Source organism: Protopterus annectens, chromosome 4.part0, assembly GCF_019279795.1.
Source record: "Protopterus annectens isolate FY-2018-M chromosome 4.part0, PAN1.0, whole genome shotgun sequence".
NCBI classification, from domain to species: domain Eukaryota; kingdom Metazoa; phylum Chordata; order Ceratodontiformes; family Protopteridae; genus Protopterus; species Protopterus annectens.
Window position 1 is genome coordinate 976,784,166 of NC_056733.1, and position 24,949 is coordinate 976,809,114.

The 24,949-nt window shown below is 38.8% G+C and overlaps 1 protein-coding gene across 1 annotated transcript in view; it reads right to left on the reverse strand.

Moving 5' to 3' along the window:
• Positions 1-24,949, reverse strand: part of LOC122799706 (rho GTPase-activating protein 24-like) — a 1,273,531-nt gene that overhangs the window by 981,228 nt on the left and 267,354 nt on the right. Inside the window, exon 2 of the mRNA XM_044068942.1 lies at positions 18,738-18,857. Coding sequence (XP_043924877.1) covers positions 18,738-18,857 — 120 coding nt within the window. The remainder of the gene's footprint in view (positions 1-18,737; positions 18,858-24,949) is intronic.

The following is a 24,949-nucleotide window of genomic DNA, read 5'->3' on the forward strand; positions in this document are numbered from 1 at the left end:
TCGGGGGTCTCATTATCCTTTATTGTATCGGGGGTCTCATTAGCCTTTATTGTATCGGGGGTCTCATTATCCTTTAATGTATCGGGGTGTCATTATCGCTTATTGTATCGGGTGGGTCTCATTATCCTTTATTGTATCGGGGTCACATTATCGCTTATTGTATCGGGGATCTCATTATCGTTTATTGTATCGGGGGTCTCATTATCGTTTATTGTATCGGGGGGTCTCATTATCCTTTATTGTATCGTGGGGTCTCATTATCGCTTATTGTATCGGGGGTCTCATTATCCTTTATTGTATCGGGGGTCTCATTATCCTTTATTGTATCGGGGGTCTCATTATCCTTTATTGTATCGGGGTCTCATTATCCTTTATTGTATCGGGGGTCTCATTATCCTTTATTGTATCGGGGTCTCATTATCGTTTATTGTATCGGGGGTCTCATTATCCTTTATTGTATCGGGGGTCACATTATCGTTTATTGTATTGGGGGTCTCATTATCCTTTATTGTATCGGGGGTCACATTATCGCTTATTGTATTGGGGGTCACATTATCGCTTATTGTAACGGGGATCTCATTATCCTTTATTGTATCGGGGTCTCATTATCGCTTATTGTATCGGGGTCTCATTATCCTTTATTGTATCGGGGGTCACATTATCGTTTATTGTATTGGGGGTCTCATTATCGCTTATTGTATCGGGGTCTCATTATCGTTTATTGTATTGGGGGTCTCATTATCCTTTATTGTATCGGGGGTCTCATTATCCTTTATTGTATCGGGGTCTCATTATCCTTTATTGTATCGGGGATCTCATTATCCTTTATTGTATTGGGGGTCTCATTATCGCTTATTGTATCGGGGGTCTCATTATCCTTTATTGTATCGGGGTCTCATTATCCTTTATTGTATCGGGGATCTCATTATCCTTTATTGTATCGGGGGTCTCATTATCCTTTATTGTATCGGGGGTCTCATTATCGTTTATTGTATCGGGGTCTCATTATCCTTTATTGTATCGGGGGTCTCATTATCCTTTATTGTATCGGGGGTCTCATTATCCTTTATTGTATCGGGGGTCTCATTATCCTTTATTGTATCGGGGGGGTCACATTATCGTTTATTGTATCGGGGGTCTCATTATCGTTTATTGTATCGGGGGGTCTCATTATCCTTTATTGTATTGGGGGTCTCATTATCCTTTATTGTATCAGGGGTCTCATTATCCTTTATTGTATCGGGGGTCTCATTATCCTTTATTGTATCGGGGGTCTCATTATCCTTTATTGTATCAGGGGGTCTCATTATCCTTTATTGTATCGGGGTCACATTATCGTTTATTGTATTGGGGGTCACATTATCGCTATTGTATCGGGGATCTCATTATCCTTTATTGTATCGGGGTCACATTATCGTTTATTGTATTGGGGGTCACATTATCGCTTATTGTATCGGGGATCTCATTATCCTTTATTGTATCGGGGGTCACATTATCGCTTATTGTATTGGGGGTCTCATTATCCTTTATTGTATCGGGGTCACATTATCGTTTATTGTATTGGGGGGTCACATTATCGTTTATTGTAACGGGGGAGATCTCATTATCCTTTATTGTATCGGGGGGTCTCATTATCCTTTATTGTATCGGGGGTCTCATTATCCTTTATTGTATCGGGGGTCTCATTATCCTTTATTGTATCGGGGGGGTCACATTATCGTTTATTGTATCGGGGGTCTCATTATCGTTTATTGTATCGGGGGGTCTCATTATCCTTTATTGTATCGGGGGGTCTCATTATCGTTTATTTCTTTTTTAACCAGGTTTTGGTAGCTACAACTACATCAGGACTGCATGTGGCAAGGCAGGCATGTACATCAGGGATGTTATTGCACATACTTCTTAGGTTCATATTTAGTAAGGTGAGTTTGGATTCGGGTTTTTGCTGAGATGTATTAGGTGACTGGTTTATTTTGGGGTTGGAAGTGGTGGTTTTATGAACAGTGGGACCAGGGTTAGGGTGAACATGTCCTCTATTTTTTAATGAATATTTTACAGAAGGAAGAGTGTGGCCAGTTATATTTTGGTACAACTTTCTTTGTTGGAGAAGAGTTTATCACCTATCCCAGCAACTGGTATGGAGGTAACGGACATTAGTTTAGATTTGAAGTTATTTGACAGTAATGTTATGCTGAGATGTCTGTTTCCATCGGTCAACAGTATTTCTTTGTCCAAGAAACCAAGTACTTTTATTCCTGTGTTAGATCCGGTGTTAGAAGTGTTTTGCTGGATTTGTGAAAATGACATATGCACTGTTTTTAATAATGAGAGTTTTAAAGGAACTTTTCACTATTTGAGCCTGGCTGAGCATACAGATTTATTGGAACTGCAGGCTGATAATAGCTTATCTATTTGCCCCACTGATAAAGATGGGGCATTTGTAGTCATGGACAAAATGTTTTATGTGGATAACAGGTTAGAAATGCATATTGATGACACATTTATGCAGTTTTTGTTAAATGTAATTTAGATGCCTTAATTAATTCTGTGCATTTGACTTTAAATGATTGCTTGTTATCCAATGTGATTTCATTAGATTTGGTCAACTATTTCATTGTAGAATCACCTAGTATACCAGTGTTACATGGTCTACCGAAAATGCATAAGAATATGTATAAACCACCAATAAGAACTAGTGTATTGGGACGGGGTTGGTTGACTGCACGTCCGTCAATTTATAATGTAGAAAAGTCAAAAACACACCAGTTCTTCACGGTAGAGGTGGTTCCAAAACTTTAATAAAGTAGTAAAATAAAGAACAGGCAAGCACTTTCGCATGTAGCTTCTTCAGACCTATTATCAAAGTAAAAACTCTAACCAGCTTTTAAACACCTTGTAACAGTTTCATCCAATCAATTGAAAAAGCATTAAAAGTTGCTAAGCAACATGATTGCATTGAATATGCCAATTAAATAAACCAATTAAGTCTGCTTACATTCATATTCCTAAAAACAACTAAATGATATAATGACTATAAAAATGCATATGCAATTAAATTAAATACTCATATCACCTATTACCTAATAATTCATAAAAACATTTAATCTATTTCATAAACTCAATAAATAAGAAAATGTACATCTTAAAATTGCATAACTGCTCAACTAGTACATGTTGATTTAAAAACATTCCATCTACCCTATCTCCTCTTTGTCAGCCTCTTTTTTAGGTGTCTTGCTCTCAGTGAGGGTTGTATCGAAACATGTTCATTAAGGCCAGGGGAATAATATGCCCCTAGTCTAAAAATCCATTTCATCTCGGCATGATATGTCTTGTTAACTATATCCCCCACCCTAACATCTTGATTCAAAACTTCCAATACTAAAAACTTGAAATTGTGTCCCTCAGCAGATGTATTCATGTGTTTAGCTATTGCACCATAGCTCATCCCTTTACGTGCACAATACAAATGGTCACGTCTCCTCTCCCTTAGACACCTGTTCATCTTACCAACATAAAAACTGGGACAGGCTGTGCACTGTGCTAGATAAACAAGATTTGTAGTGTTACAGTCAGCTTCAGGAAAATGTGTAAATATTTTGTTGTAAGTGGGATGTGTGAATGTCCTAGACTCTTCTATACAATTGCAAAATGAACAATTATTGCATTTGACAGTACATGAAGAAGTTGTTAACTCATTGCTCATGCTGTGAATATTCTGAGAAAAACATAGTCCCTGGCGTAAAGATTTCTTATTTTTGTATCCAAATCTTGGCCTGTCAACCACTACCCCGGCAATATCTGCATTGGTTCCTAAAATAGGCCAATGCCTATAGATGATCTCCGTGATATCCCTTTCATCACTTGAAAAAACTTATCAACACTGTCAGTTGTCTATGTTGTAAAAAATATGGTTTGCCTCTATTGTGCCTCCACATTCTGACCTTGTTTTGTGTATGATGTATCTCCTCCTCATGGTAGCCTCTGGATCTGAAGTCAGCACTTGTTTTGTGTATGATGTATCTCCTCCTCATGGTAGCCTCTGGATCTGAAGTCAGCATCTATCTGATTCAACCCTCTTTCAAAATTGTGATCATTACTGTGTAGGTGACTAACCCTAAGGTTCTGACCTTCCAAAATGTTACGAAACACGTTACCCGGATGCATGCTGTTGCAGTGCACTTATGTGGGTCGATAGCATTCTTTTCTAAATAGTCTAGTCTCAATATTATTAGTTGCATCCTTCACTAGCAGAACATCCAAGAATTCCATCTTAACATTTGACTGTTTGAATGTGAATTTCAAAAAAGGTGTGCTTGTATTCAACATATGAACAAACTGGTATAGTTCTGTCAACTCCCCTCTCCAGAACATGAAAAGGTCGTCTACAAAACGTCTGTAGAAGGGCACATAAGCTTGATAGAGTTCAGACACATACATCACATCCTCCTCCCATGTGGACACAACCACACTGGCGTAGCTATTGGCACACGAGGTTCCCATAGCTATGCCTGAGGTCTGTAAGTAATGAATCTCATTGAATGTGACTGCATTATTCTCTAACACCATTTCCATCAATAAACATAGAAAATCAATGTGCCTAGAGTCATACGTGCTCTTACTTAATAGTGCTCTTTTGACCATCCGAATACCTTCGTAATTTGGTATACATGTAAAAAGAGACTTTACATCCATAGTAACAAACAAACCTAATTTTGTATTCACATTGTTATCAACAAAGGTACGAAATTCATGCAAAAAGTGTTTGGTGTCAGTCAAGACCGACTTGCACTCAGATAAAACAGGTTTAAATTTTTTGTCTAAATACATGGAAATGGGTTCGGTGGTCCACCCACGCCCTGCAACGATCGGTCTAAAGGGAGGGTGTAATGCATCCTTGTGCACTTTGGGCAAACCATTCAGAATGGGTATGTTCAGGTACTCGACCAAAAATAATTAAAAAGCTCCATCGTTATAAGTGAATTCTCTAAACAATCCCTAAGTGAGCTGATGACATACTCATTAATTTTCAGAATTTCATCTTTATCTATCACCCTATAGGTATTAATATCTGAAGGCATCTGGTTCATACTGTCCACATAGAAACATCTGTCCATCACAACTATTTGACCACCTTTGTCAGCTGGTCTGATAGTTATATTACTGTCATTCTGCAAACTGTGCATCGCTTGGTTTTCATGTCTAGATAAATTAACAAAACCCTTCCTTCTTTTTCCATTATTCAGCAGCTCATATATATCTTTTTCACACATTTTTGTAAATGTTTAAATGGTAGGATGTTGTTGAGGTATATAGTTACTAGTTTTTTTTAAAATATAATTAACTCTAGTATTATCATGCTCATAACTATCATGGAAAACAAGTTTCAGTGAGACATTATGCATATACAGTCTCAAATCAGTTAATGTCTCTGATAAGTCAGCACACTGAGCAGGGATAAAAGACAAACCCTTGTTAAGTACCTGCAATTCCATGTCATTCAATACACTGCTCGAAATATTCCAAACTAAATCACTTAATTCTGTTTCCACATCGATGTTAGTGTGTTCATGCCCAGTTCTGACCCTGTAAACCTGCGTTTGCTCTTGGGACAGTTGTTCAAACCTTCTACCGATTGTTTCCTGTTTTGTCGGTAGGGCAATGGTAAATTGGGAAAACCTGTGTCTGTGCTCCTTCCATTTCTTTCCTACGTACCACAGGTTCTTCATTATGCATTCTGTTTGCCTCACTCAAAGTTCCTGTAACTTCTACGTTCTGTATTGAGGCATTAGATAACCCCACTGTTGCCAGTTCCTTTTTGCTGCTACTAGAGGCTATAACAGTCATGTTTGACGTAGGTACCTAACTCAGAACGTTAGATGTGTCAGGGCTGTTCTTATTAGAATTAACCCTTTTCCTTTGTACATACTGTTCATGTCGATTTTGGGCTGGGTTAAAACGTTCATTCATGTTTGTATCATTCCTTTCTCTTGGCCATGTAAACACATTATTGTTCGTGAAATCATTAGTGTCACATTGTATTTCTTCTTCTTTTGAACAAGCAATTTCCATTCATATGTAAGAACTTGATCAATGACTTCACTGACCTTTATGTCTACCAGGGCTGTGGGAAATTTCAAATATATATCATCCTGCATTTGTATCTGGTTTATAAGTTCTTTTTCAATCGGTGTAAAATATTCAATCAGCAGTCGAATGTATGCGAAACTTGTCTCGAGATTCAACTTCTGCCACTGGGCTAATAGTTGTGGATGTTGTTCCCCATAGGTAGGCATAACAAAAATTCTCAAACCTCTAGGTATAACTTTAAGAGTCAGACAAGTTTCCATATGAAATCTCTGGCACTGCAGTCGTTTTAAACGGTATAAATCATTTTCTAGATTCCTTATAGATTCACTATATGCTCTAAGATCCTCCAGAGCCTCATTCCCATCACTGGTTTCAGCACTGAATTGTTCACTCAGTAAGGGATTGTCTTCTCCCTTCAAAAAGTCAAACAAACAATTATTTCCACCGTCAATTTATGTTGAAAAAGAAATGAAACCCTTAGTAGACTCTTTCCCTACTACTTTGAGGGATACCAAACAGTTTCCAGAGGATCTATATGTTTATGTTAATGGGGTTGATATTCTGGACCCATGTCTGATGATTATTTTATATGTGGGTCACTTCTTACTATGATTCCTAATGACGTAGGACTTGATTTTCTCCAGTGGTTTTTAGTGAATACAGCTCCTTTGGCAATAGTAAGATAGACTTGATTTGACTTTTGTTAGAATTGATTTTAGAGAATAATATTTTCTTGCTCGAAGGACGATACTATTGGCAGAAACAGGGAGTAGCTATGGGTATGCCCTGTAACAATAGTTATGTGAATTTACTCATGGCTCAGTGGGAGGACATGTTTGTCCTCAGCCCTAACAGATTCTCAAAGTATGTATAATTTTTTAGGAGATTTGTGGATGACATCTTTATGCTGTAGTTTGGACCAGTAGAGGTGGTTCAAGAATTTGTTGATTATTTACATAGTACAACCACGTTCTTGAGGTTTACATATAAACTCTCTCCCAATATTATGGACTTTCTAGATGCTGAGGTTTATAGGACAGGAGGTGTTGTTTTTAAGTCTAGGTTATATATGAAATCATGTCATATTAATACTATCTTAAGGAGAGATAGTATGCATCCATCCAGGCTATTTAAAAATGTAATGAAAGGACAAGGGTTGAGAGTTTCTAAATTAAATAATGTTGATAATGTGTTTCAATCAGACCTCAAGATGGTCCAACATGAATTTATTGAAAGGGGATACAAGCAGAGAGAGGTGACTGCCATGGGTGTTGATACAGGCAAATTAGACATGATCATGCTAAAGCCATATTTCTCTAATAATAGACACATGATGGGTGTTAGCTCTCTGGGTAATTGCCAACAAAGTGTTAGTTTTGTATTACATTATATTAGTAATGTGGAAATGTTTTGTGATATCATTAAAAGAAATTGGTCTGTTTTATTATCTGAAGAGAAGTTCGGGTAGCTTGTTGGTAACCACCCGCATTTCTCCTTTAAGAATAAGAAGTCTCTAAAAAGGTTGCTATGTTATGGCAATAGTGGAGGTGCATGGAGATTGGATAGAGCAGGGATGCAACCTTGTGGGAAATGTAGTTTTTGTACGTTTATTGATAGTAGTGGTTATTTTAAACATCCCATCACTAGCCATGACTTTGAGTGACAGCAGATTGCTCTACATGGAATGTTGTGTATTTGGCTTGCTGTATGTCATGTTCATCATTTTATGTCAGAAAGATGAATAGAGTGTTTAGAGAAAAAATCAGGGAACATGTTGCAGCTATGAGGAAGTTAGATGTTAGGAATGCATTAGGCAAACATGCTCAAGAGAATGGCCTTTCACATTCATTTAGGTTTAAGGTCCTGGAATGTTTATTTGTAAGGGAACATCTTGGTGATTTCAAAAACTTTACAGAGCAACATGAGGTATCATTAAGTTACAAGCTGATAGGCATCCTGGTCTTAATGGGAAAGTCCCTTTAAGACCTTTTCTTAAGGCTCACAGTTTATTTAAATGAAACTTCTTTCTCAGTTTATTTATTAGGACATCATTTAGTGTAATTGGTTTTACTGGTTTTTATTTTAACTAGGTTTTGTGGACAATTTAATGAATTGTTTTCGGTTATTGTATCAATTGGTCTGAAGATGTGCTCTAAGAAGCATGAAAGCTCTTACCTGATTAAAACTTATGTTTTTATTTTCTGCCGTGGTTGGTCTGGTCTATTTTTTACACATATTTCTTTTGCTGTTGACCGTTTCACCATCTTCCATAGTGGAATACTTTGTTTTTATATTTTGGTCTTGGTTTGATATTTGATCATAAATTTGGATGCTTAGTTGTTAAAATATTTGTAGAAAAATAAATCAGATGTGGTTTGTTTATAGAGATAGAGTGTTAAGGAGAAGGATAGGCTGGGAAGATGTTGATATTGGTTATGAGGATTGGTTGAAGTTCTAAGTATTTGAAAGAGGTGGATTTGATAATTGGTGGTAAAGGCTAGTAGAATGAGGAGAAATAGTAAAATAATCTGACTTAGAGGCATGTTATTTAACTTGTGTTTTAACTTTGTTAAAATTAGGATAAAAATGCTAGGAGGGTAGTGGATTGGTTGTAGAAATGTAATTTGGTAGTTATGCGAGGCAAAGATTAAGACAATTTATGAGGGAGTCTTGGGTGGTAAACTAGAGTAGGTGTTACTATTGGGAGTAATTGTATTGATGAAGGTTTTCCTACTGGTGGGAACCAATGGTATTGATTAGATGAACATGTGGGTGGTTCTATGGGAGTATAAATATAGAGTAAGAAGGGGTGGGTGGAATTTGGGGGGTAGGGTAGGGGAACAGAGTGAACCCGAGTGTTAGTGACGGCAAATGAAGCATACTGAAAACTTGTCAAGAGACAGAGAAAACAATCACTGACATAATGTGAACAGCCACAAATCTGCTGAGAAATAAGTAAAAGGAACAATGCAGTTTAAAAGGCCTCTTTGCTTGTAGATGAATGTCTTAGTTTTGTTGCTCTAGGACACAGTTTTAGTAGGAGAGTTAGTCCAATATTACCTTGACCTGACTGATGGTGATAACTGTAAAACAATTGGACTTGACTATTTGAACATCTGTGTAATGTAAGGAGGTTTCTGTGGACTATAAAATGCAAAGTCCAAAAGCTTACCTCAACCCCCATAGATCAGCAAAACAATGAGAAAACGTAACCCAGAATGCAATAGTTTGGCTCTGGAAAAATACTGGCCCAGAACTCAAAGTGGTTGCACAGGAAGAGGAATAAACATAAGGAAGGGAGACAGTGAACTGCTAAAAACAATGAACTGAGCACAGTTAAAGGAGAAAGTACCAGTGGGACTGCCGTGGTCTAAGAAAATGGAGCTGTTGCAGTGGACAAAGTTCTTTGTTTTAGGCTGCCATAATTTTTATAATTTACATACAAATATAGCTCACAGACTAGTGTTCAAACTGCAGACTTCACTGTTACATATGTATCTATTTGTTTGCAGGGACACTTCTATAGAAAAATAAAAACACACTAAAGAGACAGTTGAGTGCACTAAATCAATGCTAACTGGGCACAAATACTAGCTCAGAGCTGAATCTGGTATAGTAACTGTCTCAGACAATGAGAAATAAAAAGGAAGGTGGAGACCAAAGGTGACTTCCTTGAAGGAATGCAGTTCCACTAAAGTGAGGAGGATATAAATAATGGGAGTAACAAGTCTAGAAATGAAGAAAATATAAGAAAAAGACATAGTTTGAGCAGTAAGAGTAAATGTCAGTGTCTAATAGGATGGAAAGAGTAAAAGCTGACCAGTAGGATGTCAGTGAAGGAGGATTTACAGACTGTAAGGCTATTGATTACAAACTAGGACACTGAAGCACTTGTCTTCAGACTAGTCACTATGCAGGCCAAAATATACGCAGAAGACTAACTTCCTCAAACACTAACTTAAAGCACAAGGCAAGAGGTGGAACGCAGTTTGCCTAATTAAATGGCGGTTAGATTGAATGAACTCAGATTACCTATTTGGATGAGGCTGCTGCTGTGGGTATATTTCAGTTTCCAGTGACCTCTGTAAATCCCTTGCACCCTGCTAGAGAGAGAGTGAGAGGAGGAAGCAAGGAATGATCCACACTTAATCACATAATACATGGTGTGCTTATCTTATTTTCAAGATATGTGCTCCAGATATACTTAATTCAATTGTATATGTTCTCAACAGATTCACATATTCATAGAATAATGGGGTTTTTCAAGGCATAATAATCATACCAATATCCACCTTCATATGGCACCTCCTTGCCCCAGGAATACATAGTAAGTCAGACATGCGATAAAGTTCCAGGTACCTATCCAGTCATCAAGATTTAATGTAAAAGAAATAAGGGTAATACTTTATTTTACATAGGTTCATAGGTAGGTACTAGGCTATTGTCCCTAGGGCCTATATAAGCCTAGCCAAACAGCACCCTGGCTTTTGCCACCAAAGAAAATTATTTTCGTGTGCCACTGTCAAGCAGAGCCACATAAGTGATCCCCAGGGTCAATTTCCTATCTCCCATTCAATCATCAAGATTTTTCTTGAAGAGTGCTAATGAGGAGTTTTGTTTGATATAAATAGGTAGTTTGTTCCAGAGTATGCAAAGTCTCTGGGACAGGAATCTATCCCTCCAGCATGTTCTGTTTATTGTGGTGACAAGGTTTAGGTCCCTAGAACATGTAGCTTGGAGGGATTGGGATTTCTTTAAGTGGAGCATGTCCAACAGCTTTGTGTTTGACATAGCTTTGTATGTTAGGCAGAGATCGCCTTTGAGTAGGCAGTATGCGACAGAGTAAAGCTGGAGTTTTTTGAGACGGTCTGCATAGGGCATCTGTTTGACGCTGGTAATCCTCTTTGTGAGGTATTTCTGTGGCCTTTCCAGTTGTTGTAGATACCTTGTGAGGTACATACCGAAAGGGGCATTGTACTCTATAATGGGTCTAATGAGTGATGAGTAGAGGGGAACAATGACCTCTTTTTTCCTGGATGAGAAACCTTTTGTGATGAGGTGTGCCATGTAGAAGGATTTCCTGACTACTGTGGCGATGTGATTATCGAAGGAGGGACTACTGTCCACCTGTGTCCCAAGGTCTCTTATCACACTTTCAGTATTAAGTAGACTAACGCCTATGTTGTAGTTCATGGGTAAAGAGTTTTTACCAAAAGGGATGACAATGCACTTTTTGGCATTGAGCTTGAGGCCATGGCTTTGACACCAGGCATCTGTCTCAGTGAGGCCCTTTTGTAGGATGTCCACATCATTAGGAGTTTTGATTATGGCTCCTAGTTTGCAGTCATCTGCGAACTTTGTTAGCCAAAGACATTCTGTTTTAGCCTGTACTTCAGAGAAGTAAATACCAAGCAGGAGAAGACCTAGGACTGAGCCCTGTGTTACTCCACTTGTCACTGGTAGGAAGTTGAATTTAGAGTCTGCTTTCACAGTGTGGGTTCTGTCAGTGAGTCAGTTGGCAACCCATCTTGTGATATAGGGATTTGTACCTAGTTTAGTGAGTTTATCTATAATTCCAGAGTGGGGGGTGGTGTTGAAAATCTTGGCAAGATCTAGATAGGCTGTGTGAACCACCTTATCCTCATCTACAGCTTTGGTGACTGCTTCAAAGAAGTCTATCAGGTTTAGGAGACATGATCTGCCTTTTACAAACCTGAACTGGGTGGGGTCCAGAGTTTGGAGATTACCAATGTCATTGTTTATAAGTTCCATGATGATATGTTCCATAGCCTTGCAGACCAGGCTCATCAGGCTAATGGGGTGGTAGTTCCCGGGGTCCATGGTGGCTCCCCCTTTCTGGAGTGGGATAACCATTGCTGTGCACCATTCAGTGGGCACAAAGCCTGAGGTGAGGCTATGATTGAACATGGTACTTAGGTGGAGTGCCAGTTTGTTCTGTAGTTCATGTAGAACGCAGCCTGGGATGTTGTCAGGTCCCATGGATGCTGTGTTCTTGGCTTTGAGAGTGTGTTTTTACCTGTGCAGCCGTGATTACAGGAACTTTGCATTCTTCCAGTATAGAGATGGGCCCTTTAGGAGATGAGAGAGGGGTAAAGTTAGCACTGAACCTATCTGCCAGGATGTTGTCAATATCAGTTGGTTCTGTATATTTAGTGCCATTGTGCTGTAACTCAGAGCAGATCTGAGTGTTGCCATTGAGATTCTTGACATAGCTATAGAATGCTTTGTGTTACTTTAGAATCAGTGGCAATTTTGTTTTTTGTAACTAGCTTTGGAGGATTTTATGAGGGATCTCAGCTTCTTACTGAGGCTGACCACGGAGTTCTTCCAATCATGGAATTTTACTCTTTTTCGCAACAGTTTCTTTCTTCTGTTGTAGAGTTTGTTTATGGCAGGGGACCACCAGATTGGCTTCCTTTTTTTGGAGGATAGCATCTTGGTTCTGTTAGGGATTGCATGATCCATGCACTCGTGTAAGTGCTTATAAAGTGCAATTGTATAGGATTCAGCAGTCGTACCTCTATTGTCCATCAGCATGGGTGTCATGAAGTTTGCCACTTCTGTCTTAAGAAGCATGAAGTTGGCTTTGGAGAATTTTTTTACAGTGGTTTCCCTAATGGGGGGTGGGGTGGGATGTGGATGTCTAGGGTGATTTGCTTGTGGTCAGAGCTGACCAATGAGGAATTGACCTCTGGTGTGGAACACCGGTTGCCCATATTGGTAATGACCAAATCTAGGATATTGCTGCCCCTGGTGTGGGTGTGGATAAGCTGATCCAAGGTGTTTGGAATTTATGAATTCCAGAAAACATTGAGCACAAGAGTTGGTAGATGAGTAGTTTTCCCAGTTAATGGTGGGGTAGTTGAAATCACCCATTATTAGGGTGTTCGGTTGTACCCTAATATTTTCCAGTGTATCAAGAAATGAGGAGTGGGAATCCTGGGGCACGGTGGGGGATCTGTACCAAGCTACAATCTGGGTTGCGGTCTTGCCCAGAGTTAGTTGCACTTGGATAATCTCGGATGCATTATGCTGAGCAACTAGCCTGGAGGTGTGGATATCCTTAATGAATATGGATACGCCTCCGCCTTTAGTGCTTCAGTCCAGGTTAGGTAGCCGAAAGGTGTGGTATGAATTATAGCCTGGTAATGCAAGGGTGCTCTCTGGAGCCTTGAACCAGGTCTCTGTCATGGCACAGATGTCGATGTTCTCCATTTTAAGGAGTGCCTCGAGTGAGTACATTTTGAGGTTTAGACTTCTAGCATTAAGTAGCATTACCCTCAGATTTTGCTTGCTTGTACCTGTTACGATGGTGAATTTGTCATTTGAATCTTGCCTAAAAAAGGCACTATAGGGGTGGCAAGAGCCTTAGCCAGTATCCAGAATCCCAACGGCTACAGGTGCAGGCCATCTCTGGCAAAGCATTGTGGTTTGTTGATCATGTCATCCCAGGCAGCCAGATACTGGATCCCCTTAGAATGACACCAAAAGCTTAGACAATTGTTGAAGTCAATCATTTTGTCCTTGTACTGTGGTATCATTCTGGGTGATGACAGGATGCTACTCAGGGCAAGGGTCATACCTGCCTGAGTTACAAGATCGGACAGCTCCTCCATGTCTCTTTCATTGTAGTCCAGGGAGGTACATCTCAGGTCATTCACACCAACTTGGACAATGACAGAGTCATATTTGTACTTGTTGTGGCATGACCTGAGTGCATACATTATGTGGCAGATCATGGCACCTGACAGGCAGCTAACAGTAACTTTCTCCTTGTTTAGCCTGGTGAGTGGAACATCAGTGTGCCTGACTATAGAGTCACCTATGACTAGAGTGTTGGGTACGTTGTTATGCCTTATGGGCTGTGGTTGAGTGGCACACTGAGTTTGTGGGCTATGTGGTTGCTTGCATTTCTGCTTTGGAGGTCCCTGTTGCTTGGGTGGATTTTTTTTTGACAGCCTCCACGAATGTAGGTGTGTGTTTTGTGTTTCTATGTGTGTGTTTTGGTGGTGTAGGTTTTGAGGGACTATGTGATGAGTGTGGTGTGGTGCAAGTGTTTATCTTCTCCTCTTGACTGTCTAGTCCAGTCTTGGGTGAAGAGAGCTTTGCTTTCAGTTTGGCTATATAAGTGCATCTCTCACAGGTTGTAGTGTTGGGTGGTATGTGGAGTGGGTTGTCTGTGTACATGAGGCAATTGCTGCATTGCCCCAAGATGCCCAGATTCATCAGGTAGACACGAGAAAACACCGGGAGCTGACCCTTAGACATGCTGGATAGGTGCTTATTTATTAAGTACTAAAAACTGTGTTCCTCTAGACAAGTGAGGAAAGTTGAGTGTTGTAGTAATTTGTAGCTTATTTAGTGCTAACAATGAGTATTGAACAAGTGCTGACCTCAAAGAAACAGATTTGAGTGCTGAAACGTATGTGAAAATCATTCCAGAGATGGAGGAAATGTTGGACACTGGTGAGGGACATTCACTTAGAGCAAAAATAGATGCACACAGTATTTTCAGATGCAGCTCTCTGCACCAAGCACAATTTCCCTTAGGACCACACAGGGAGAACACTCAGTACTAGGACTGGGTTTCCCTCTCTCTATCCAGGCCCCAAAATAAGACTTCTCACTGGCACAGCTGTAGAGTTGAGTCCTCAGCTGAGTATTCCAGGTTAAGTCCTCCACCACTCTGTGAAACCACTACTCTTTTCCCCCTGCTCCAAGTAGCTGGCACACACACTCTCTGAGATTTGATTTTCACACAGACATACACACACACACACACACACACACACACACACACACACACACACACACACACACACACACACACACACACACACATGCACACACGCACAAACACACACTCACATGCACACACACACACACACACACACACACACACACACACACACACACACACACACACACACACACACACACACACACACACACACACACACACACACACACACACACACACACACACACACACACACACACACCTGGGAAAGACTGTCACAGATTAAACAGCTATGCCCCCTCTGCCCAGACTTTAAGTTTGATACTGCCACCAGAACATTCCAAAGCCAGCTACTCTAAGGCTCTTACAAGGGTAACCAATTATACCGAGTAAAATTAATACTAATACAAATGGTAGTGTTTGACCAATGCAGTAAGACTTTCAGGAGTGGTCACGGTGTCACCAAATGAACATAAGTACTCCCAAAGGTTAAAATATTCTCTAAACGACCAGCCACAATGAAAAGTTTAAATATATTTAATAATAATAAAAGAGATTGAAAATACTAAATATCTATTTACAACAAACACCAGAGTTTCAATCACAGGAAATATTAAAAATAACACAGATAGATAGATTCACACAGATACAGAAAAGCAGTACTTAATTAATCACACTATATTTTCCTGACTGATCTAAAGAATTACCATTCCCTGGAAACTTACCAAAGCAAGGCAAGATGATGTGGGTGAGTGATGCTTCTTTGTCAGGTTTCAAAAACAGACTGCCCTGAGACTTCTAACTCATCTAGTATTAAAGCTTCATTTCAGTGCTAGATTAAAGAACAACATAGCATACATCTGGTCATCTGACTTCTATTCCCACACTACCCTCTATACTAGAAACTGAACCAGAATCTAGCACACACGTGTCATAATACACACACATAAAGCTTTGCTAAGATGTGCTATAGCATCTGGAAGCTATAAAACCATTTCAAAACTTAAACCCTTCCAGCATGACAATTTGTTCACCTCTAATGGCAATGCAGTAGGATTCCTAGTCCTGGTTTTCATAGACATTTTGTCTCTGGGAGCAATCAGAACTGTACGATACCATCTTTATGATCTAAACCAGGTAAGTTAATTTCAGACTGTTTTTCAAAGTTAGCTGGACTGAGATTAACCTCTTCTCTTCCAGTATCATCTGTTATAATATATTTATTTCAACAGTTACAATACAATATGACATACAGGTGTATTTGTTTTCTGTCCAGCAGGACCCACTGTTGGTACCTTTTTAACAGAAGTAGGCTTACAAACACATTTTCAACACAAGCACCTGTACAAATCAGTTTTATATGCAAATTACATAATTATTTACAAAACTCCAGCTAGCTATGCTGATATATGTTACATATCCACTACCCTACTTCTGGCATATCTGGCAATACCTTACATCATCACAGGTACTACAGTTACCCCTATGGAATGTCTTATTTATTTGTTGATGGAAAGTCACGTCTTTAGTTTGATTCTTTGTGAGACCATTTGTTTTGTGAATGTGCAGGATATCAAGGAAGGCTGGATTATTAATATCAGAGAATGCCAGACATAAATCTGTGCACAGGAGTCTGTAAGAGACAAATTATAAGGACAGATCTTCAACCCGGTCTTGGTAGATGAAAGTATTTTGTCCAGTGATCTTTAAGTTAGGAATCACTATGGTCTTATTAGCTGTGTGAGGTATATGGTCAGATGCATATAAGAAATGGGAATTACACTACATAATTGGTCTGATGAGGGTAAAATATCAATAAATGACAACTTTTGTGACCTGAATGGAATACCTTTAATTATTATTTGGAATAGACTAAAGGATTTTCTGACTGCTGCTGCTTCATGGTGATCAAAGGACAGGAAGCTGTCTACAGAGATGCCAAGATGTCTGGTTACTGTATCTGTCTGGAGTGCAATACTGTGTATGTTGTCCAGATTTGATTATCAAAAGTGAAAATGCTATACTTGGAATTTAATTTAAGCCCATTTCTAGTACACCACTGATTTGTATGTTTCAGCCATTCATGTAGTATAGTATCTTATTAGATGCTAAGTAAATAACTGAAACTTATCAGTCATCTATAACTTTAGTTAGCCATTTTGTCTGGGTTAGTGGCATGGAGATCTGAGAAACACAGCATGAAGAGAAAGGATTCTAGATCTTAGACCTTTAACAAATGTTAAGAATGAAATGATAACAGTGTGTCAGAGTAATTCAAATGAAGATGAAAAGTAATAGTAAGTAAGCAGAGTAACTTCAACAACCCCGTCGTTAACTTCCTGTGTAAGTAAGCAGAGTAACTTCAACAACCCCGTCGTTAACTTCCTGTGTAAGTAAGCAGAGTAACTTCAACAACCCGTCGTTAACTTCCTGTGTAAGTAAGCAGAGTAACTTCAACAACCCCGTCGTTAACTTCCTGTGTAAGTAAGCAGAGTAACTTCAACAACCCCGTCGTTAACTTCCTGTGTAAGTAAGCAGAGTAACTTCAACAACCCCGTCGTTAACTTCCTGTGTAAGTAAGCAGAGTAACTTCAACAACCCCGTTGTTAACTTCCTGTGTAAGTAAGCAGAGTAACTTCAACAACCCCGTCGTTAACTTCCTGTGTAAGTAAGCAGAGTAACTTCAACAACCCTGTCGTTAACTTCCTGTGTAAGTAAGCAGAGTAACTTCAACAACCCCGTCGTTAACTTCCTGTGTAAGTAAGCAGAGTAACTTCAACAACCCCGTCGTTAACTTCCTGTGTAAGTAAGCAGAGTAACTTCAACAACCCCGTCGTTAACTTCCTGTGCTTCACTGATTCAAATGCCTTACAGAAGTCCAAACATTTCACATGCAGTGTGTTGTTTATTCAGCCCAGATTACATAAACCGCATTTGGATAAAACAAAAAGGCACCAGGAGCTCACTGGACATGTACTGGTCTATTTGCTACTCAGAATGGTATGCTCTCACGAATGTGAAAGTGTCGTAGGTATGTGCTTTAGAGTCACATTTATAACACTCCCTCCCCATTTAACATTTAGACCCAGGTCTGCAATTGGTTGCCTAGCATCTTTCCTGTGTTCCAGTGGAAAACTGCACATTATTAAAATATATGCATGCAGTTTTGCATAGCAAAAAAATTAGGATATTCTTAGTAAAACTAAATACAGTCTGATGAGTTATTTCAAGAAGCCTAAAAAAAATCAAAATGCTAAGTATAATTATTTTTACAAATTGTTCAGTTCTGTTGTACTTAATATGATTTCCCCACATTCTTACCAGTTCACTGCTGCTTACAAGCCCAGGATAGTACTTCTGTATATACGTGTTGCTTTAGTCATAGCATCCAACATCACTGGATCCATCCATTATGGCAGTGTACACTGTGGCACCACCACATGTGGCATCAAAGAACGTGGTGCTACATAGAGGTGTGTGGTACCTAGCTCATCTAATTTTGCATTTCACAATGCTGGCATGAGAACTTCATGAATCCCAGACATTGACCAAAAACAGATTACACTTGAATTAAGTAACCATAAACTTTTTAGGGAGAGGGGTAAATTGCTTTATTTAATGTAACAGCATGAATGAAACCTTGGCTTATTACTTGTACTGTCCAGTGTTAAATCTTTAATTTGTATCTTTATTCTTACAACAAATAACTCAGTTAATAGTATATTCTAATGGCATTTTAATTTATATGTAATTTGTACCTAAAAATAAAACCAACGTACTTTACATAATCATGCAGATTTCAGCTTTATATTCTCATGTGTTTTAGAGCAGCTGACATAAGTTTTCTTTCTGCAATGCTTTGGTAATTCTGTACCTTATTACTTACCTTTGAATGATGTCCACATGCCACGCTCAATGACCTTCCTCCATTCGTCCACTTCACCATGCTTGCCGGCCATAAAGAGATATGCTTCATGGCTGAGTGAAATCTGTGTCCCATCCCCACCTGCAAGTTAAAACAAAACACATTTCATGATGTCACTGTAGGTATATGAGGTTACTGGCTATGAAATACTTATCCTCTGAAATGTCACAGGGCATATATTGGTAATGAGAATGCATACTATATGACAGCTTTTCTCATAGAAGAAATATTTTTTCAGCAATTGCAAAATGCTTTGTTATACCTTTCTTCTAAGATGTAAGACAGATAAGCTATTACTGATATAACCCATGTTCCTATATACTGTATTGAGCATCACATCTGCATTGTAGGGTTTGACAACTATTTAGGTTGTAAAAAATAGAATCCTTTTTGTACAGTAAATAAAACATTAAACATCTCTTCCCACAAGGTTAACATTTTATGGTTCTGAAAGGTGCTATTTTGAATATCTTCCTCTTTCAAGAACCACTTCAAATGATGTGACATTGCAATGTGACACTGGCAAACCATCTTTGATTTATTGAGTGAATTATCACACATTTTGCAGGACTAATTCTAAAAATAAATAATGTGATCTTTCACCATGGTTAGGTCATATTGTTTAAAATGCAGTACAAATTAAATAACACATTAGTAGGAACATATCTGACCCAGAGTTTATTGACTTTCAGATATATAGTTAATAAAAGATTAGAAATATTTCTCTTAAATTTAAGAAAGATAAACAGATACAAAGTATATGACGTACAGTTAAACTATACTAACAATATATCTATGAATAAGAGCCAGTTTCAATAACATCTACAGTAAGTGTACACGAGATCTGTATTCAAGAACACGACTACCACACTTTTTGTGCTTTCTAATCACTCAGAAAGGTTACACTAAGTGTACGTGTGGTCTACACTTTGTGGTAACTTTTATGAATCTCCCTCAGTATTTAAAACTGCAAGAAAATCAGTAGGAAAACTAAAATTAGGAGAAAGATGGAGGTGTGAGTTACGCTTGTGCTGTCTGTTCACTCAGAACGGTGTACACTTAGTGTAGGCATTAATGAATCCCAGGATAAGTCCTTAATTACATATGTACAATACACGATACTATATATATATATATATATATATATATATATATATGTGTGTGTGTGTGTGTGTGTGTGTGTGTGTGTGTGTGTGTGTGTGTATATATATATATATATATATATATATATAAACTTTCTCTGCATGTATATTTATAATAACTTACTCAGATCACAATGTTTTCTATTTTTCTGAAATATCCATTAGTGAAATCTGCATTGTAAAGTGCTTGACTGAACGTCTGTTCTTTAGTAAGAATAACCATTTGATGCATGATAATTTGACCAAGGAATACATTTTACAGATTGTTACTTTATCACATTTAATTTATTTCGGTATTATATTTTTGTTGCACAAAATGACAACAGAGCATGCATATGAAATCATTCATATGACTGTTGTATGTGTTGGTATCATTCCTATAAACAGAATTCTGGTGCATTATGCAAGTCACATGGAGAAATGTTTTGACATCAACCCATGAATACTTTCCATTAAATTTGAATTATTTCATACAACAATAATTTCTTAAATCGCAAACATTCCCAGAACTACACATAATGAAAATACCCTATTTAATTAATTAGATTATCTTCACATTTATGTAGTTTCTTTGGAAATGAATATGCAACAAGTAAAAGTTTTAGATGTAAATTATAATGCAAATATATATTTTGATTGTGTCTGTTAGTATAAGATTTTAATTTAGGGTGATTGTAATGCTTCATTTCCACATTTCATTTCCCAGCTTTTATTAAACGCTGTATCATAACTAAATCTTATATTATACACATGTGCCTTGGATGGTATGGTGGTGCAGTGGTTGTGTTGACACCTCACAGCAAAAGTTTCTCTAGTTCAATTCTTAGCTGGAGTGCCTTCTATTCAGAGTCTGCATGTCCTCCCTGCATTTGTTTGGGTTTCTGCTGGGTGCTATGGTTTCCTCCCACATTACAAAACATGTGTCTGGACCATTTCTCCCCAGGCCTCCGCTGAAAATTGGCTTTGTTCCAAGTCAGACTTTCCTGGTAAACACATGTTAAATAAATATGTTGAAACACAGGTGCCCAGTAGGAAGGTAGCTGAAATAAAGAAGCTGAACCACGACAAAGTAAAATCTTCTTTTTTAATACAAAATGGTCCGCGCTTTAACCATTGCTTCATCAGACAGTTCATTCAAACAGCAAACAGCAACAGGACTTAAATACTTTAATTCATTACTAGAACAACCAATTCTACCACTCAAAATTAATTCAGCACTCAGCAGTCAGTTAATTACTATGGTTACATTTTGCCCTTAGTTAATTGCTGAAGTCAGAAAATTTCTGTTTAAAACCACATACACAAAATGTAAAGACAAGGACATGTGGATAAATATAAATAAAATACATAAAAAGTCAATGAATAAATACATATGCTCATATTCCCCATTTAGTAACTACTTATGTGCATAGATATAAACATAAATATATATATAATATATATATATATATATATATATATATATATATATATATATATATATATATATATATCAACAGCTTAATAAATACATATATTCTGCTTAATAAATGCACATGTTGCCCACCTGGTAAATACATATGCTTTAATACATACATCGCAACAAATGCTTGTCTTTAATGATATCTATGCTAAAAACAGCTCAAGAAATACTGTCATAGTGACCCAAAGCCCTGCATGTGTTTATGTAGTCTTCTCTTGTTAAGATAATAACAACTATTTATTTTATTTTAACCTTCTAGATTTTAGCACTGGCTTCAATGGAACACTATCATTCAAACCCAAACCTCTGTGTGCTCCTAAACGCAAAATCCATTTTACTTCCATATTTTCAGTAGTATTGACTATGTCCCCCATCCTATTGCTGACATTCTGAATATGTAAAACCTGAAATAAAAATATATGGTCATCCCCCTTATCCAATGTATGCTTAGCCAAAGCACTATACAGTTGCCCTTTTCTAGTGCAGTAAAGGTGATCCCTTATCCGTTCCCTAAGGTGACGGTTAATTTTGCCAACATAGAAATGGAAACATGTTGTGCAGTGAGCTACATACACTACATTATTAGTGTTGCAATCAGCAGAATTCCTTAGCTCCCATAGATGCCCTGTTTCAGGCTGCTTGAAAAACCTTGATTCATCTATATAAATGCACTGTGTACATTTTCCACACCTATGGGTACCATTCACTGTGCTATCCATCAGGGTAGGTATCCTTGGATTGCAAAGCTGCTGTTTCAGATTTTTCTTATTTCTAAATGCAAAATGTGGTTGTCCACCCACTATGTTGGTAGTATCCTCATCTACTAACAACATATGCCACTTTTGTCGTATGATGGTTTCAAACCTTTTCACATCCCTTGTATATGGTAAAACCATCTGAATGTATGGTAATGCACTATTCCTAATACCTACCCTGTCACTACCTACTCTATCAGAGTAGTAGGGCTTAGCTTTACCTTTTCTTTCTTTCTTTGTGTACATTTTGGTACACCTTATCAATTTCATGTTCACTATACCCCCTATTAATGAAACCTGTTGTTAGCTTAGTTCATAGGTTCATAGGTAGGTACTAGGCTATTGGCCCAAGGGCCTACGTAAGCCTTGCCAACAAGGTTCCCTGGCTTACGCCACCCAAGAAAGTTATTTTCCTGTGCCTCTGTCGAGCAGAGACACAGAAGTGATCCCCGGGGTGTATTTCCTATTTCCCACACACTCATCAAGATTTTTCTTGAAGAGTGCTAATGAAGAACTTTGCTTGACATAGATGAGTAGCCTGTTCCAGAGTATGGTAATTCTCTTTCCTTATGAGATGAACCAAGTAAAAAGCTTTACTGACCACTGCTGCTACATGATGGTTAAATGTGAGATTGTTATCAACCTGAGTACCCAGGTCTCTCACCACAGGTTGTGTGTTGAGGGGGCTTGTCGTTGATGAGGTAATCAGTAGGGGCCATGTTTCTGCTGAATGTAATGATGATACATTTTTTGTGGTTAGTTTGAGGCCATGACTTTGACACCGGTCATTAGTTGCTATGAGACCCTCTTGCAGTATGTTAACATCATCTGGGGAGTCAATGACAGCATCCAACTTACAGTCATCTGCAAACTTGGTCAGCCACAGGCCTTTTGTCTTTGCCTGGACCTCTGAGAAGTAGATGCCAAACAGTAGGTATCCTAGGACAGATCCCTGGCCTATTTTGACCTTGAGTGACCTGTCGGTGAGCCAGTTGGCCACACACCTGTTGAGATAGGTATTACACCAAGTTCTGTGAGCTTTTCAATGATGCCTGAGTGGGGGATTGTGTCAAAAGCCTTGGTCAAGTCAACGTAAGCTGTATGTACTGACTTTCCCTCATCCGGAGCCTTAGTGACAGTCTCAAAGAAGCCAACCAGGTTCAACCGGCAAGATCTACCCTTGATGAATCCGAACTGGGAGGGGTCAAGTGCTTTGTGATTGTGTATGTCCTTCTTTATAAGATCCATAATAATACACTTCATGGCTTTACAGATCAGATTTGTCAAGCTAATGGAGCGAAAGTTTCCGGTGTCAGTAGTGGCACCATCTTTGTGCAAGGGGATAACAATGGTATTCTCCACTCTGCTGGAATGAAGTCTGTACTTAGGCTTTGGTTGAATAGGGTGCTGAATGGCAAAGCTAGTTCTTGCTGGAGATGGTGCAGAATGCAGCCTGGGATAGTATTAGGTCGCATGGAAGCTGTGTTCTTTGCCTTGGATAGGGCCTGTAACACTTGATCTATGGAGATGTGAGGCATGGAGCAAGTATTGGGGATGTCAAAAGGGCCTTTTGGGGGATGGGGGGTGAAGTTTGCTCTGAACCTATCTGCTAGCAGGTTGGCTAGTTTGTCTTCATACATCTCAATCTCTTAGCACAAGAAATCTGGATAAAGCCTGACATAATGGGGGGACAAATGCCCAAAAGTAGGGACTGATCTTAAATATTGCTCTTATAAATTTGGAAAGTTAATAGAATAACAGAATTTGTCTTAGCATGCATTTATTCTGAAGAATATGAAGTCTGAAACTCAAATGTATGTTATTATTTACTGACTTCAGTCCTCAGATCATCCCAGTGATTTGCTTGAAAACCACAGATTTTCTAACAAATAGACCAATGATATGAGGCAAAACAACACACTAGTCATAGGTGACTCGATAGTGAGGCACACTGATGTCCCACTAACTAGGCTGAATAAGGAGAAAATAACAGTTAGCTGCCTGTCAGGTGCCAGGATCCACCACATAACGCACGCACTCAGGTCCCTCAACAACAGGTATAAATATGACTGTCATTGTACATGTGGGTGTGAATGACCTGAGATGTACCTCCCTGGTCTACATGAAAAGAGACATGGAGGAGCTCTCGGATTATGTAGCCCAGGCAGGTATGACCCTAGCCTTGAGCAGCATTCTACCATCATCCAGAATGATACCACAGTACAAGCAGAAAATGACTGATTTCAACAATTAGCTACATTTCTGGTGTCATTCTAAGGGGATCCAGTATCTGTCTGCCTTGGATGACATGATTGACAGACCTTGATGCTTTGCCAGAGATGGCCTGCATCTGTCACCCCTGGGCTTCTGGATACTGGTCAAGGCTCTTGCCACCCCCTATAGTGCCTTTTTTAGGCGGTGTTCTAAAGACCAAATGACCGCCATAACAGTTACAAACAAATGCAATCTGAGGGTCATGCTGTTCAACGCTAGAAGTCTAAATTTCAAAATTCACTCCTTAAAATGGAGAACATCAACATTTGTGCTGTAGCAGAGACCTGGTTCAAGGCAGCAGAAAGCACCCCTGCACTACCAGGCTATAACTCATTCCACACCTTTCGGTCCCAGTACTTGGACTGAAGCTCCAAAGGCAGTGGTGTTTCCATATTCATAAAGGATGTGCACACCTCCAGACTGGTAGCCCAACATAACTCATCTGAGATACTTCAGGTGCAGCTAACATTGGGTAAGACAGCGATTCAGGTTGTAGCCTGCTATAGGACCCCATCCATTGTCACAGGGCTCACACTCCAC